Source organism: Octopus sinensis, linkage group LG15, assembly GCF_006345805.1.
Source record: "Octopus sinensis linkage group LG15, ASM634580v1, whole genome shotgun sequence".
Classification (NCBI taxonomy): Eukaryota; Metazoa; Mollusca; class Cephalopoda; order Octopoda; family Octopodidae; genus Octopus; species Octopus sinensis.
The window spans coordinates 54425452-54443787 of record NC_043011.1 but is presented as its reverse complement, the minus strand read 5'-3'; the positions used below and the strand labels follow the sequence as shown (position 1 = coordinate 54443787).

Sequence of the window (18336 nt, the reverse complement as noted above, 5' to 3'; positions counted from 1 at the left end):
GATAATACATACCGCGGCAAAACACAAGTGGAATGACACAAGATTCTTTTTGAGATATATACATTATTTATTTTACATATTTTACAATCATGCTTGATGTTGGAAGTTTGTAAGTGTTAGCATGTTTTTGTGTCTGTGCGTTCGTGAGGCATAAAAGGTACTGACCAGAGAAATAACAATGGAATTTGGTTCACAGTTCATGTTGTTGGTATCGGCCTAGCAACAGGTTGTAGCAGATGGCTTAAGGTAGTTCTTAGAAGAACTAGAACTCAAGACAGATAATTGATTTACCGTTTATGAGGTACACGGAGGGTAAGAGTTCCATACCAAGATGTTGCGTCTCGTAGTTGAGATTAATTGAATCACTTGTTGTGTTTATCTTTCTCTTGATATGAATATACTTCCAGATGTGTTAACTGTAGCCGTTTTTCTCGTGGTGATATTTTCACCTAACCGCTATAGTTGAATCTGTAGTTGTCTTGTGTATGAATTAAACCTTAGTAGATAGAGACGATGTTTGGCGATGAGTTGTGTCTGTCGCTTGGTTTTTTGCTGTGTGTCTTCATTATATATTCTGCTTGTTATTTTTCTCTAGTATAGATATCCTGTAACCGTTCTTTTCGTGGTGATATTTTCACACTAACAGTTGAGAAGTATCTGTAACATTTGTATTAATGGTGGTCACCTGCCTTTCGAACTGGAACATGGTCGAGTATGCTCTGTGTGGTCAGAGGGTTAGCCTGAGAATGAGAAGGACTAGAACCAAAGACGAACTCTGTGGTCAGAGTTAGTCTGAAAAGAACTAAAAACCTAAGACGGATATTGTCTGAGAAACACTTTTTATAAGGTTTATGTGGCTCAAAACTAACTTCAGAAATGGAAAGCTGTGATTGGCTGCTTGGAACAATGGCGCGAAATAAGCGGAGGCAAATCGCGTCACGTCACAACCAGCGGTGCGAACGTAGTAGAGACCACGTGTCAGCCAATCGAATTAGTGTTTACAACAATGTTAAACTAGCCGAGATGTTTGTAATCTTGAACGAGATTATTCTTAATACTCTTCTCAAACAGTGAAGATAGCAATGAGTAACGATATTGCTACAATAGCTTCAAAATTTCAATGATGTTTATTGTGTATTTTTAGAATGACATTGTAGGGTTTGCATGAGAGGCTGAATCTGGCCAGCTTGAACATAAAGCAGGTAGACTATTTAGTGAAGACGCATGGCTCAGTGGTTAGAGTGTCGAGCTTACGATCGTGAGGTTATGAGTTCAAATGCCGGACCAGGCTGCGTGTTGTGTTCTTGAGCAAGACACTTTATTTCACATTGCTCCAGTTCACTCAGCTGTAGAAATGAGTTGCGACGTCACAGGTGCCAAACTGTATCTGCTGTTGCCTTTCCCTTGGGTAACATCAGTGGCGTGGAGAGGGGAGGCTGGTATGCATGGGTGACTGCTGGTCTTCCATAAACAACCTTGCCCTGACTTGTGCCTGGGAGGGTAACTTTCTAGGTGCAATCCCACGGTCAGCCATGATCGAAGGGAGGTCTCAATTTCGGCCATGCATAACTGGGTAAACCCTTAAGCATTCAAGTTCCTCTGTCAAATGTAATGCATATTTATGCACATTGTTTTAAACTAATCATGCATAGGCACAGAAGTGGCTGTGTGGTAAGTAGCTTGCTTACCAACCACTTGGTCCCAGGTTCAGTCCCACTGCATGGCACCTTGGGAAAGTGTCTTCTACTATAGCCTCGGGCCGACCAAAGCCTTGTGAGTGAGTGGATTTGGTAGACAGAAACTGAAAGAAGCTCGTCATATATGGTGTGTGTGTGTATAATATATATATATATGTATATATATATATATATATATATATATATATATATATATATATATATATACACATATATGTGTGTGTGTGTATGTTTGTGTGTCTGTTTGTCCCCCCACCATCGCTTGACAGCCGATGCTGGTGTGTTTACATCCCCGTAACTTAGCAGTTTGGCAAAAGAGACTGATAGAATAAGTACTAGGCTTCCAAAGAATAAGTCTTGGGGTCGACTTGCTCGACTAAAGGCGGTGCTCCAGCATGGCCACAGTCAAAATGACTAAAATAAGTAAGAGCATTATCTCATAGCTATGAGATTTCGATGATGTGGTTGTTTATATTTAAGAGTGGCACTGCCAGGTAGGTGTGAGAGGCTGGATCTGACCAGTTTGAACCTAAAACAGGCAGAATATTTTGGCCAAGTATGGCTGGTCTAAACACTAAAAGGTTAATCTATATATATATAAAAGTGAGGTTGTGTGGTGTCTGTCTCCTACGATTTAGATTCCTAACTACTCCCACATTTTGCGGTGCAGTTTAACCAAAATCGGGTATCTTATAGTCGTGATTCATATCGAGCCCTTCTGGGTATTAGCGCGCGTCTACGATGAGTCTACGAATAAAAAAAAAATTTACCATCAATTTTTCCCATTTTTAATGCATTTTTGGTATATATAAGGGAAGTAACTCTCTAAAAAGTAATTATTAATCTCAGAACGTAAAAAGCTACAGTAACACCCCCCCTTTGTAGTTAGCCATATTGAGGATGGCTATTATACTTTACATCTCTAAAAATGCTTATATAGTTATTTCCCTTACAAACCCGAGCAACGCCGGGCGATACTGCTAGTGATGTATAAACAAAAGATGGTAACCAACAACGGAATATGCTGGTCCTATCTTGGATCCCGATCAAAGTGGAATAAACCACAACAAGCACAAATCAATGCACTTCATACCATCACAGATCATATATACAAGGAAACCTTACAAGCTTTTAAAATTAACCAACCACATGGTTCCGGGTTCAGTCCCACTGCGTGACATCTTGGGCAAGTGTCTTCTGCTATAGCCCCGGGCCGACCAATGCCTTGTGAGTGGATTTGGTAGACGGAAACTGAAAGAAGCCTGTCGTATATATGTATGTGTGTGTGTGTTTGTGTGTCTGTGTTTGCTTGACAACCGATGCTGGTGTGTTTACGTCCCTGTCACTTGGCAGTTCGGCAAAAGGAGACTGATAGAGTAAGTACTGGGCTTACAAAAAGAATAAGTCCCGGGGTCGATTTGCTCGACTAAAGGCGGTGCTCCAGCATGGCTGCAGTCAAATGACTGAAATAAGTAAAAAGAGTAAAAAAAGAGTATATGATGGCCCCTATGCTAGACATACCAAAACCACAGTTAGCTGGCATGGGCTGGACGAGTGTGATTCAGCTGTTGATCTAAGTTCCTGTTCATTTAGCCAGACTGGAAGAACATGCCATATCTCATTCATCTATTCCATTTTTAGCTTGGTTTCTATGCCTAGAGATCTCTTTTATCATCAACAACTTTGCAGAGTCTATTGGATTAATTTTACTGTGATATCAACACTGCAGAGGATGTTATGTTTTCTACAAGGCTAAAGTCCTCTCCACCTTACATTTGTTGTCATTCAGTTACAGAATGTACTGAGGGCATTTTATCGTGGCCACCACCACAGGAGAAGTTGCTTTGTGCTCTGCAAGGATATATTTCTTTACTACCCACAAGGGGCTAAACTCAGAGGGGACAAACAAGGACAGACAAACAGATTAAGTCGATAATATCGAGCCCAGTGTGTAACTGGTACTTATTTAATCGACACCGAAAGGATGAAAGGCAAAGTCGACCTCGGTGGAACTTGAACTCAGAACGTAGCGACAGACGAATTACTGCTAAGCATTTTGCCCGGCGTGCTAACGTTTCTGCCAGCTCGCCGATAAACAGTCTTTACTACCTATTTCTTTACTGCCCCCAAGGGGCTACACAAAGAGGGGACAAACAAGGACAGACAAAGGGATTAAGTCGATTATATCGATCCCAGTGCGTAACTGGTACTTATTTAATCGACCCCGAAAGGATGAAAGGCAAAGTTGACCTCAGCAGAATTGAACTCAGAACATAGCAGTAGACGAAATACCGCTAAGAATTTCGCCCGGCATGCTAACGATTCTGCCAGCTCGCCGCCTTCATCTTTACTCACATCTCTGTTTGTTGAAGACAACATGATCAGGAAGGTGAAGAGGAGGGAGAGTGATTATAAAAGAAGAGCTGAGTTGAATGGATGAATTTAGCAAGAGTGCAAAAATGTGTTGAGAGAAACAGTGCAGGAGGTGGGTGGATCGTCTGGAAATTTCTCTGTTTCTTCATGAGCAGTGAATTATCTCCCTTATATGAATTTGTTAACTGGACATGACATACCTATTTCTCTATTACCCACAAGGGGCTAAACACAGAGGGGGACAAACAAGGACAGACATAGGTATTAAGTCGATTACATTGATCCCAGTGCATAACTGGTACTTAATATATCGACCCCGAAAGGATGAAAGGCAAAGTCAACCTCGGCGGAATTTGAACTCACAACGTAATGACAGACGAAATACGGCTACGCATTTCGCCTGGTGTGCTATCGTTTCTGCCAGCTCGCCGCCGACATGACATACCTGTGCAGTCTTCTCTCTCGAACATGCTTATAAATGGAAAGCAAAGAAAATAAGTTTTTCTTTCCATGATGTTTCCCCATGGTATGTAACGATTCCTGACACTTGATACTCTGAGTCTGTTTCGGTATCTCTTTAACTTAAAGACTATATTACTTGTATGGCAGTCGAGTGGGTTACGACTCTTTGAATTGAATCTGATCCTTACTTACATGTAAGACATTTCAGGAGGGAGTAATGGAAGAGAGACAGTCATGACAGCAGCAGGTTTGTTGTGTGAGAGAAAAAGAGACTGAGTGCTGGGGAATGGTAATAGAGGTGGGGAAAAGAGTAAAGGCCTGGGAGTAGGTAATGATGTCAGGTGGTACAAAAAGAAGGATCGTGTCTTGATAAGATAATGATAGAGGAGTACAAGCGATGGAATAGAATATTAAATTTAGGTAGGCGCATTTGTTAGCCAGATGGCATGACACAGTGAAGAAGAAGGAGAAAGAGGATGAAGACTATCAGAGAGATGAAAAGTTGAGAAGTGTGAAGGTATGAAAGAGCCTGGGGTTGAGGGTGGGGCAAAAGAAGCAGATGAGGATCTAACTGTGACATCTTGAGTGAGCGGCCTTTATTGTCTCCTTAATGATGTTAAGCAGCCCAAGACCTGGAGTAAAGATTGTTTGCCAACATAACATGGCAGTCCTGGTTTAGGATGAATGTTGCTGTAATTTAGCCCCAGGAGACATCGTCTCCAGCTGGCTATACGACACAATCTGTGTCCTTATATTTTCAAACAAGGGAATCTAGCACCCCCCACTCAGCTCAAAACAATATCTGTGTATCGTGATTTCTAGGTTATTTCCCTTCATTAACGATGAAGCCAACCTCTCCTCATATCAGATCAGCGCTCTGATCATTTCAAGTGTTTTCTTCTGTTTTCCATGTCCGCTGCCCGTTTTAAAGGATATTTCCTTTCTTTTCCTCTTTCTTTTTCTCAGTGAACAAACTATCTGATTTCTTTTTTTTCCTTCTTATCTTTCTTTTGTTTTAAGAAGGACTTGGTTTTTTTATTTCCATTTTTTTTCGTTTTCAAATGAACAGAACGATGTTCACGTCATGTGAACGTTAAATCAAAGTGTTTTTTTTCTTTTTTGCATTCGTAACAACATGCACATCATTAAAATCTTGAATGCACAACTGATACCAAACAAGGTGAATAAATAAGCATTAAATTTGACAATAATCTGAATACCAAAGTGTTAAACTTTTTCTAACCATCATTTTGGTTACTGTGCTTTCAGAACATATATCTTTAACCCTTTAGCATTTAAACCGGCCATATCCAGCCAAAAGTATTCTGCCTGTTTTATGTTCAAACTGGCCAGATCTGGTCTCTCACACCAACCCTACAATATCATTTTAAAAATTAACAGCTTCCTCATCAAAATCTCATAACTACAAGATTAATGAATGATTAGTTCAAAACAATTTGGATAAAAAAGGATTAATTTTGGCAGAATAATGTGAACACTAAAGGGTTAATATTAATTGACTCCCTTCAGTAACAAAAGTTATCAACAATTTCTAGGGAGCAGCTACAGGGGCATTCGAAAGAATCTGTTTTACTTGTATCCTTAGTGTTTATTATCTTGGTGCATCTGTCTACTTAATATCCTGTGCACATTTATTATATTATATTATTATATTATGTGCAGGATATATCTATATCCTGTGCAAGTTTATTGCCCTCCACATCTGTCTGTTATCCTGTCTGTAATTGCTATTCCCCTCTTTCAAGTCTCTAATTTACTTTGGACCAACTTATGCAATTTCATCCTGCTGTTTTTTTTTTTTTCATATAGGCACAGATGTGGCTGTGTGGTAAGAGGTTTGCTTTGCAACCACATGGTTCCAGGTTCAGTCCCACTGCATGGCACCTTGGGAAAGTGTCTTCTACTATAGCCTTGGGCTGACAGAAGCCTTGTGGGTGGGTTTGGTAGATGGAGACTGAAAGAAGCTTATCACATTTTGTGTGTGTTTGTCCCCACGACTACTTGACAACCAGTGTTGGTGTGTTTATGTTCTCATAACTTAGTGGTTTAGCAAAAAAGAAACAAGTAAAAGATAAAAGATATATACACACATGCACACATACACAAACATATATCAATGACGTTTGTATATCGTATCACTAATTGGATTAGTCTCAACTGTAAATTGGTGTAGCTACAAGTAATTTTGTGCTGGCACCATGTAAACAGCATCCGTGTCAGTGCTACATGAATAGCACCCATGCTAGTACCACGTAAAAAGAGCACCCATGCTTGCACCGCATAAAAAGTACCTGTACTGATGCCACAGAAAATGCACCCGTGCTGGTGCCATGTAAAGAAACACCTGTGCTGGTGCCATATAAAGAAACACCTGTGCTGGTGCCATATAAAGAAACACCTGTGTTGGTGCCATGTAAAGAACACTTGTGTAGGCACCACATACAAAGTACCCTTGTCGGTGCCACATAAAAAGCACCCATACCAGCACTATGTTTAAAGCTCTTATACTCATGCCTCACCAAAAGCACCCAGTACACTCTGCAAAGTGGTTGGCATTAGGAAGGGCATCCAGCCATAGAAAACCATACCAAAACAGACAATTAGAGCCTGGTGCAGCTCCCTGGTTTGCCAGCTCCTTGTTAAACTGTCTGTAGTGACGCCTGGTTCCAGATGCCATTTTGGGAATTTCATCCACGCATGCGCAGAGATTAGTCTTCCGGAAGGCCTGCCGGAAGCCCCTTATGCACATGTGCAGTCATCAGCAGCAGCTAGGCTTGACCGCTATTTTCTCTCTTCGCTCTAGCTGCCTACCGAGCTAGACGCAACCAGACCAGCTCCATGTGAAGGCAATCCACGACTTTGGCCTATCTGTGAAGAATGCCTTCAAGATTGTGATTAAACCTACTCTGCTGCTTCCACCCTGTCCGGCATCCAGGCTACCGATGTCCAGAGATGAAATGCTTATTTCGGCGAAATAAATTATCATTGTTATTTGTTCAGAGAATCTTGTTCTCGCTGTTTTCCTTTCTTCAACTATTTAAGGAATTGTGAGGCACCCATCAAGTGCCAGCCTCACTTCCTACATGTCCAACCCATACCAGGAAATCAAATGGACATTAAATGACAATGATGATGATGATCACACCCCTTCACATGATCACCATCCACTGCATTCACCTTACCTCTATCTCTGTGTCATCTCTATCCATCTGCTCCTCTCCTTATGCACTTATGCAAATTTACCTACCCACTCACTCCGTTCAATCCTCTGTACCACTTGTATTCAACTCCCTGTCACTTGGGGCTATGTCCTGACACAATGTCATCCTCTCTCCTGTCCAACTAGGATGGCCATGTTTCTCCCCTACACCAAGACACCCATTCCTGTCCCTTTATCATATTTTGGCCCCTCATCACCTGGCATAAGGCCACTGCCCTCAATACGACTTGCTCCACCATCATTTGGAAAGTTTTGTTTTGTGAGTTTCTCAGTGACCTCTTTAGTGCTGGTTCCACATCAAAAGCACCCAGTACACTCTGTAAAACGGATGGTGTTAGGAGGGGACACCCTGCTACAGAAACCATGCTGAGCAGACATTGAAGCACAGTCGAATCGTCCAACCCATGCCAGCATGGAAAACAGACGTTAAATAGTGATGTTCATGATGTTGATGATAATACCAATGATGATGCTGTTAATGATGATGATGGTTCTTAATTGTGTGAGTGGAAGTTGATGAGGGTGTTGTTATCTCTTCAGGTTTTGCTAACTTTTTCCCCTTTTTCTACTTGTAGGAGTTTATTAGGCTGCGATGAATTACAGAACTTTGACAGGGTTCGGGTATTCCTGGATGAAGATTTCACTGCAGCTGACAAATTTACCGTAAGTTTCAGCGTTACAGTTTGTAATCTGTGTTTTGATAGTATGTGTATGTGTGTAGTGTGTAGTGTATGAGAGTGTGTTGTATGTATATGTGCTTGCAGTGTATTTGTAGGTAGTGTGTGTATGTGTGTACATTTGTCATATTTATATGTAAATAGTTGTTGATGTCCTTCAATACTTAACAATCTACACACATTTATGTCTCCATGTCTGATTATTTTCCCATCTTTCTTGAATGTCCATGGTTTCCTTGGTCCACACATGGTCAGCTCTACCATGTTGTGATCTGAGAGTAGCATCAGTGTCACTTTCACATTACAACTCACTAGTAAAGCTACTCCTTATTCGCTGTTATTAAAATCAATTCTTATTGGTCCAGACAGGTCACATGGGTGCAGGTCCTAAATCGAACTATTAAGATGTAAGGGAGACAACCTTGTTGAGGTTTATATTCATCAATATAAAAAAGGACTCGCACTATTGGGGGAGCATCATACCAGTAATAATAACCACATGCACAGTGCGTGTGTTTATCATTATTGGCATGATGCCCCTTCCAACGTTCAATAGTATTTCTTTCAACACACGAATTCACATCAAGAATCTTGCAAACCAAACACATATACAATTAATAATATCTATATATATATATATATATATATATTTATATAATATATATTATATATATATATATATATCTCTCTCTCTCTCTATATATATATATATATATATATATATACATATCTCTCTCTCTATATATATATATATATACATATCTATAATATATATAATATATAATATAATATAAAATATATATAAAAATATTATATATAAAATATATACATATCTCTCTCTCTCTATATATATATATATATATAATATATACATATCTATATTAATATAATATATATATATATATATATATATATATATATATAAAATGGCGGTGCCCCAGCATGGCCACAGATCATGAGCTGAAACTGGAATCAATCAATCAATCATATATATATATATATATATATACCTATATATATAATATATATATACATATATACATACCTATATATATATATACATACATACATACATACATATATATACATACATATAATATATATATATATATATATATATCTATATATATATATATATATATAATTAATCAATAAGGGTGGCAAAAAATTTTGTAGAATTTTTTTGCCACCAGCGGCCTAGTGGGAAAAAATTAAATAGTCATAGACCATTTATAAGTTCAACATCACAATCAGGAACGGCCATAATAGGCCATTCACCCACTAGAAATAACAGCCAAAGCTTCAACCGCAAAATAACATTAATTCCGCAAACCAGGAGAAAATTAAAAAAACTTTTACCCTGTAATTTCTTATATATGCACCGTTTCATCTATTGTTTTGGTAAACTAACTTGATTAAATTAAATCAAGCCAATCTTCCATAGGCCCTTAGATTTGTCAGTAAGAAATAGCCAGATCGGAACAGATATCTGTTCGATCTGGCTATTTCTTACTGACGAATCTAAGGGCCTATGGAAGATTGGCTTGATTTAATTTAATCAGGTTAGTTTACCATTAAACAATAGATGAAACGGTGCATCGTATAAGAAATTACAGGGTAAAAGTTTTTTATTTTTTTAATTTTCTCCTGGTTGCGGAATTAATGTTATTTGCGGTTGAAGCTTTGGCTGTTATTTCTAGTGGGTGAATGGCCTATTATGGCCATTCCTTGATTGTGATATATATAATATATATATATATATATATATATATTATATATATGACTGATCACTGTGGGATTTGCTGATGTTAATGAGTGAACATAACAAAAAGGAAAGGTTCTTTGCAAAGAAATATTTTGCCTTTCAAACATCTACCATTAACGGAAATTGTTGTTTTGGACATTGAATTAATAACAGAGAAATAATTCATTGTTGAAGGTAAAACAATGAAGAGTGGTTTTGTTTTGTCTATAAATTGTTTGTATTTTTTTTTTTGTTCAAAAATTGTCCGTTTGAAATGATTAGGAAATTGAACTGTAAAGATTCTAGACAAAGATGTAAGATCAGTGATCAAAGGAAACTGGTATTGAACTACTCAACCGAATTTAGTACAAACTTCAACTTCAATGAGAAAACTAAACAGAAAGCATTAAAAAAGGCAAATGACATCAAAAGATGTCTGCATGATAAAGGAAGAGATTAAGTCCGAGACAAACATTTAGTAACAAATGACCATTATGTAAGTTGAGCAAACAGAGCTGAGGAACAGCAAGGAATATCAATATTATATATTATAAGAGGAATACAAGAATAGAATAATGAATTGTTGCATTGGTAGACTGTAATGTATTGCTTCGTTTGGCACTGTCATTATGTGGGTCTTTGGTGCGTTTAGTACAGCCTACTTTGTTAGCCGTTCAAGAATTTGGACTGGAGATCTCCATTTCCAGCGACTTCGAGGGCCACCTCCCAGTGGTGTCGGGCGTCAACGAAGAGCCCTCGACTACAAGACAACCAAAGTTTTTTTTTTTTTTCAAGGTCTGGGGTCTCTCGCCCCTAAGCCCTAGACCATCACCTAATCACCCTTACCCATCTTGTTGCTTAACAACAGCCTACTTTGTTAGCCATCCAAGAATTTGGACCTGGAGATCTCCATTTCCAGCGAAATTGAGACCCACCTCCAATGGTATCGGGCGTCAACAAAAATCCCTCAACTACAACAAGACGACCAAAGTTTTTTTTTTTCAAGGTCTGGGGTCTCCCGCCCCTAAGCCCTAGACCATCACCTAATCACCCTTACCTGTCTTGTTGCTTAACAACAGCCTACTTTGTTATAAGAACTCAGGCGAGGTCTTTGGGCTGAAGCTAACTTCCTCCAGCAGTCATGGAGACCCTGCTAAGGATCATCTGTATTCCCTTTTCTCCTGTGATATAAATCTGGCTGTATGTAATAGCTCTGAAGTCCTGAGGACCAGTCTGTGCAGCCTGCAGGAGATTGTGGTGTGGAAACCCCCCCCAAAAAAGTGTGACATGCTGGTCATGTTTTCCGAACTGCCAGAAAAGTGAACACCCAAGACAAGTATACAATGGGTACCGCGAAAGGGATGAAATGGAAGCGAGGGAGATGCAAAATGGCAATGTGCTTCACCTTCAAAGATGCAGGCAAATTTTCTCAAAACCAGAATAATTGGAGGTATTTTGCTGCTTGATGTAAAGGGCAACTGAATGGGAGGAACTAAGAGTAAGGATATGGTAGTTCTAAGGAGCATGTAGAGCTCCCTGCTCCATCCCTACATTTTTTTGTTGGGATGGGGAGGGCAGCCAGCATCCCATACCACTCAGTTTAGCAACACCGCATTTGAGTTCAATAAAGTGTTCTCCTGATGGTCTGTTGTGGTTCTGCATCCAATTGCACTTGGAATATCCTCAGTAGAATTCCAAATAGCCACAATGGTGAAACATATGTTGGAACAAATGATTTGTAATCTTGTGTTTATTATGATTTCTAATCTATCCATCCCATCCCTCTACATCCCATCCCACCCCATACCATCCCATCTGTCCGTCCCTCAGTTTCTGTCTTCCAACTCCACTCAGAAGGATTTAGTCGATATGGGACTAGACTAGAAGACACTTGCCCTAGGGGCCATGTAGTGGCACTGAACTTTAAACCATGTGGTTGAAAGCCACAAAGCCATGCCTGAAGCTATTTACAGCCCCTCCCCCTGGTGCACACACACACACACATGCATACCTATACATATTTTCAAAATGATTTTAGGTTAACTTTGAGCCAGTGATTGTGTAGGAAATCTCATTTAATTAGTACATTAATTGAAAATGTTAGTAAATATCCAAGAATAAGAACAAGCGTGTGTAGTGAGAATTGTTGAGGACTGAACTCATATATCCTGGATCAAAGATAGGGAAACTTTTTAGTGTGGCAGGCAAAAATTTACAAAGAAAATGTCCAAGGGCGGATACAAGTTCTAACTCTTATATCTGTGTAAACCTTGTATATATCTATGTATAATTCGATATACATTAATAAAGATAAGTTTAGCACATTAAATTAATGCATAACACCTTCATTAACGCTGCCACTGAATTTTGGATGTTTATATTACTTATGAGGTATTCAAGAATTTTTTGCATAATGAGATAAAAAAACCAAGGCTGTATAGATATTACAGCATTTTTAGATAGAAGGTCTTACAGCTGTTTCAAGGATATTGATTAATAATATCCCTTCATCGGAGATGGTGTGTGAGGAAAGTTAAGTCATAGTTAGTTTCGATGTGATACAAATAGAGAGTGAGGTGGAGGAAAGAAAATAGATGCAAAATATGTATGGGTGTTGAAGTTGTAAATCCGTTTTATAGGCATAATGGTATATATGCAATATTCCAATATCCTTTGAGTAAAATCCTATATTTTTCAGCTATATTTTTCAGCTAGGCACAGGAGTAGCTGTGTGGTAAGTAGCTTGCTTACCAACCACATGGTTCTGGGTTCATTCTCACTGTGTGGCACCTTGGGCAAGTGTCTTCTACTATAGTCTCGGGCCGACCAAAGTCTTGTTAGTGGATTTGGTAGACAGAAACTGGAAGAAGCCCGTCATATATATGTATATATATACATATGTGTGTATATGTTTGTGTGTCTGTGTTTGTCCCCCCACCATTGCTTGACAACCGATGCTGGTGTGTTTATGCCTCCGTAACTTAGCGGTTCAGCAAAAGAGACTGATAGAATAAGTAGTAGGCTTACAAAGAATAAGTCCTGGGTTCGATTTACTCGACTAGAAGGCTGTGCTCCAGCATGGCCGCAGTCAAATGACTGAAACAAGTAAAAGAGAGTAAAATAGAGTAAAGAGTGTAGTTGGGTCTTAAGGGGGTGGTGCAAACCTAGCAATATGTGTTTTGTAGTGAAAACAAAATTTCCATTCAAATGGCAATTACCGGACAAGTTTCTGTTTGAGTCTAACTGTTTTTTCCTAAGTCTTAGTGGAAACGCGGCCTATGTTGCAAACAGGCATACGAATATTGTATAAATTTTATAATTGAAAAATTTACTATATTTTGTGTATCGGCACAGGAGTGGCTGTGTGGTAAGTAGCTTGCTGACCAACCACATGGTTCCAGGTTCAGTCCCACTGCATGGCACCTTGGGCAAGTGTCTACTACTAAAGCCTCGGGTCGACCACAGGAGTGGCTGTGTGGTAAGTAGCTTGCTTACCAACCACATGGTTCCAGGTTCAGTCTCACTGCATGGCACCTTGGGCAAGTGTCTACTACTAAAGCCTCGGGTCGACCACAGGAGTGGCTGTGTGGTAAGTAGCTTGCTTACCAACCACATGGTTCCAGGTTCAGTCCCACTGCGTGGCACCTTGGGCAAGTGTCTTCTACTAAAGCCTCGGGTCGACCAGAGCCTTGTGAGTAGATTTGGTAGACGGAAACTAAAAGAAGCCCGTCGTATAAACGTATATGTGTGTATGTGTGTGTGGTGTTTGTGTGTCTGTGTTTGTCCCACCCCCAACATCGCTTGACAACTGATGCTGGTGTGTTTACGTCCCCGTAACTTAGCAGTTCAGCAAAAAGAGACCGATAGAATAAGTACTAGGCTTACAAAGAATAAGTCCTGGGGTCGATTTGCTCGACTAAAGGTGGTGCTCCAGCATGGCCACAGTCAAATGACTGAAACAAGTAAAAGAGTATGAGTATATCAGCCTCTGGGCGAAATATGATTGGCTTTCGGGTGCAATTGCGCCCGTGGGCGGGGTTTCCCTATCCCTATCCCAGATCATAGTTGATGAAATTAAGTGTTTATAATTGCTGATATTTACATAGTTCTATTTGCATATATAACATCCGACCGAGTGAGACAGGGGAGGGGAGGGGATGGTGTGTTGTTGTTGCTGTTGCATGTGATGTAATTAGTGCTTTTGTAATGTGAGCAGCCTATTTCGGCCCCTAATTGATGAGGGTGGTGCTGTGTGTGTGTGTGTGTGTGTGTGTGGTGTGTGTGTGTTAGAATGATTAAGTCATACTGTGTGACTTGGTCACTAATTGATGGCTTCAAGGCTGCAGCACAGGAAGAGAGAGAGAGAGAGAGAGAGAGAGAGAGAGAGAGAGAGAGAGAGAGGGGTGGGTGGGTGTTGTAGTGTGTGGAGTGAATAATTAAAAGGTATTTGCTTAGACACCATCTTTGCTGTGGGATTCAAGCATGGCTATGGTGTGTGTGTGTGTGTATGTGTATATATGTGTGGCATATATATAGATATATATATATATATACATATAGTATGTTGTTATATATGAATATGTGTGTCTATATATATATATATGTCTGTATATATGTGGTGTGTGTGTAATATATATTATATGTGTGTGTGTGTGTATGTATATGTATATATATATATATGTATGTGTGTTGTATATATATATATAATATATATATGTATGTATATACGTATATATATATGTATGTAGTATATATATGTATACACACACACACACTACATTTATATATAATATATATATATATATATTATATATATATATAATTATATATATAATATATATATATATATATATTATATATATATATATGTTTATTTGTATGTATATTTCAATTTGTATGATGTGTATAGAAGAACATATTAATCAATGAAGTTCCAGCATGGTCTGAGTTTTCACGTTTTGTTATTTGCCATACACTTACCCAAAGTGTCATGCTGCAGGACTGAACTCAAGCACCTATGGTTGGGAATTAAGTTCCTCCACCACACAGCTATGCCTGTGCCTGTCTACCACTGCACCTAAGTGATATAGTTATGAAATGTTTAATACAAAAGTATTGGAGGGATGAACATAGCCAGCTTCCTAGTTAAGTACCTACAATGTACTAACCGTCTAAACAGCTTGCCTTGCTGTCTAAATAGCTCCCTACCCAACTATGTCTATATATGAATATTTTCTGCCACATCACTGGAGAATGATGTTTGTAAACTCTTCCAGTTGGGTGAAGACAGCGACGAGAAATATGTGATGTTAATTATTATATTAAATTTAAAATAATAACGAAGATCAGTTTCAAAAGAAACAAATTACAGAATCACCCGTATCTCTGTAACGTTTAAATGTTCCAACAGAATACGTCTGCTTGACTGTTGCCATTCTATATTCTGTAATAAGACAGGCGTGCTTCCTAAATTTTACGTTTACTTTGTATTTAAAAGTCTTGCAGATTGGAAAAAGCCATCAACCTCAAGTAATTCGAAAAGTAATTTTTTCAGGGGAAGTAACTCTGCTGCACGAGGAAGTTACTTCCCCTGAAAAAAATTTTTTATTTTTGAGATTGTAATTATTCTGTCCCAGGCCTGTGTGCGCACCATATACACACCAATGTTTATTTTTTACTTGTTTCAGCCATAAGACTACGGCCATGCTGGGGCACCGCTTTATAGGATTTTAGTCACACAAATCGACTCCTCTTCTCATTTATTATGTCTGAAACTTATTCTATCATTTTTTTTTTTTTGCTGTCGAGGCGTGGCTGTATGGGAAGAAACTTGCTTACCAACCACATGGTTCTGGGTTCAGTCCCACTGCGTGGCACCTTAGGCAATTGACTTCTACTATAGCCTTGGGCCGACCAAAGCCTTGTGAGTGGATTTGGTTGATGGAAACTGTAAGAAGCCTGTCGTATATATATATATGTGTGTGTTTGTGTGTATTTGCCTCCACCTCCGCCATCAGTGCTTGACAACTGGTGTTGGTGTGTTTACTTCCCCATAAGCTAGCAGTCCGATAAAAGAGACCGATAGAATAAGTACTAGGCTTAAGAAAGCAATCCTGAGGTAGATTTGTTCAACTAAAATCCTTCAAGGTGGTGCTCTAGCATGGCCGTGGTCAAATAACTGAAACAAATAAAAGAATAAACGACTACGTTATGGAGATGTAAACAAACCAACACAGTGAGACTGAACCTGAAACCAGGTGTTTAAGAAGCAAACTTCTTACCTGTAGCTTATATATTCATTACCTTATCCTCCAAAATGCATGGCTAAATCCATAGATAAATAATCTTTTCTACTCTAGGCACAAGGTCCGAAATTTTTTGGGAGGGGGCCAGTGGATTAGATCTACCCCAGTATGCAACTGGTATTTAATTTGTCGATTCGAAAAGGATGGAAGGCTAAATCAACATCGGTGGAATTTGAACTCAAAATGTAAAGGCAGACGAAATACTGCTAAGCATTTCGCCCGGCGTGCTAACATTTCTGCCAGCTCGTTGCCTTCATAATAATAATAATAATAATAATAATAATAATAATGACTAGCATCCTCTCCAAAAATTTCGGGCCTTGTGCCTAGAGTAGAAAACAATATTAAAGGATAGAGTAAGTCAATTACATTGACTCCAGTGTTCAACTGGTACATATTTCATTTTATCCGACCCAGAAAGAATGAAAGGCAAAGTCAAACTCAAAACATAAATAACAAGAAGTGCCATTAAATATGTTATCTCACTCACTATCAATTTTACCAGTTTGTCTCATTGATCTCTACTGTAACAATACACACACATACACATCTGTACTAAGGCATAACTGCAGAGGTGTGTCCTGCAGATTTTGTTTCCTCATAGGATTGGGCCTGATTGGTTTGCTTTTTGTTCAGTCCACTGCAGGACAAATGCCTCAGTATGTTTTCTCCACTGACCATCGTCTGGCCTGGAGGCTGTGATTTAAGTTTGAGATCATACAAGTTTGATGAGCTTATTCTGTCATACTGGTTCAACATTGCTCAGCAGAGGAGATGCAGTTTAGTTTTTTTTTTCTTTTTACACTCTTACCCACAAGTAAAGTCGATTACATCGACCCCAGTGTTTAGCTGGTACTTATTTCATCAACCCCCAGAAGGACAAAGGGCAAAGCCGGCCTCAGTGGAATCTGAACGTAGAACATAGGGACAGCCATAAATGCAATATAAATATTGTTATACAGCATCTAAGTCAGCTGTCCAAAATCTTTTTGCGCCATGAACTGGTTTCATGCGACAGTCTTTCCACAGATCATCTGCATAACAAAACACAATAAAGAGCATAACATACAATTTAATTATCTATTATATATAATACAAATATATGACATATTTAAAAGGTAAAGATCCCCTTCGGTCATGAATGACCATGGGATTGCACCTAGAAAGTTCCCCTTTAATGCACAAGTCTGGGCAAGGTTGTTATGGAAGACTAGCAGTCGCACAATCATATCAGCCCCTCCACCGCCTCTCCACACCACTGATGTTATCAAAGAGAAAGGCAAAGGCCGATACAGCTTGACACCTGTGACACTGCAACTCGTTTCTACAGCTGAGTGAACTGGAGCAACAAGAAATAAAGTATCTTGCTCAAGAACACAACACGCAGCCCAGTCCAAGAATAGAACTCACTACCTCATGATTGTGAGTCTGATGCTCTAACTACTGCACCGTATACCTTCATTATAACATATTTAATACATCTATAATGCTAAAACAACATACAGACTATGATTGTCAATGAAATGAAAATTGAATTTAAAAATTTCTTCATTCTGTGTGGCCCTGTACCAAATGATCCATGGCTTGGAACAGGCCAGTGGCCCAGTGATTGAAAACCCCTGCTCTTGACCGTGGTTTCATTACACAAGAGGACTCCTGCTTTAACTTGATCTGGAATTACATTTAAAGCTAACTCCTTTCTGCCGTGTTGATCTTCTGTTGCTGAAAAGAAGCAAAGAGAAAAGAGGAAAGAATATTTAATCCTAAACGGACAAAACGATAATCGGTTGTGTCTCCTCTCCCCACCCCATCCAAGTTAGGCATGATCAAGCAAGCC

General features: G+C 39.1%; 1 protein-coding gene across 4 annotated transcripts in view; it reads left to right on the top strand.

Annotated features, from left to right (window-relative positions):
• The window catches only part of LOC115219855 (inositol polyphosphate-5-phosphatase A-like), a 269689-nt gene that overhangs the window by 134993 nt on the left and 116360 nt on the right, over nt 1-18336 (top strand). For all 4 annotated transcript variants that reach the window (XM_029790146.2, XM_029790144.2, XM_029790145.2 and 1 more), the window contains one exon: nt 8349-8436. In XM_029790146.2, the coding sequence (XP_029646006.1) occupies nt 8349-8436 (88 nt within the window). The remainder of the gene's footprint in view (nt 1-8348; nt 8437-18336) is intronic.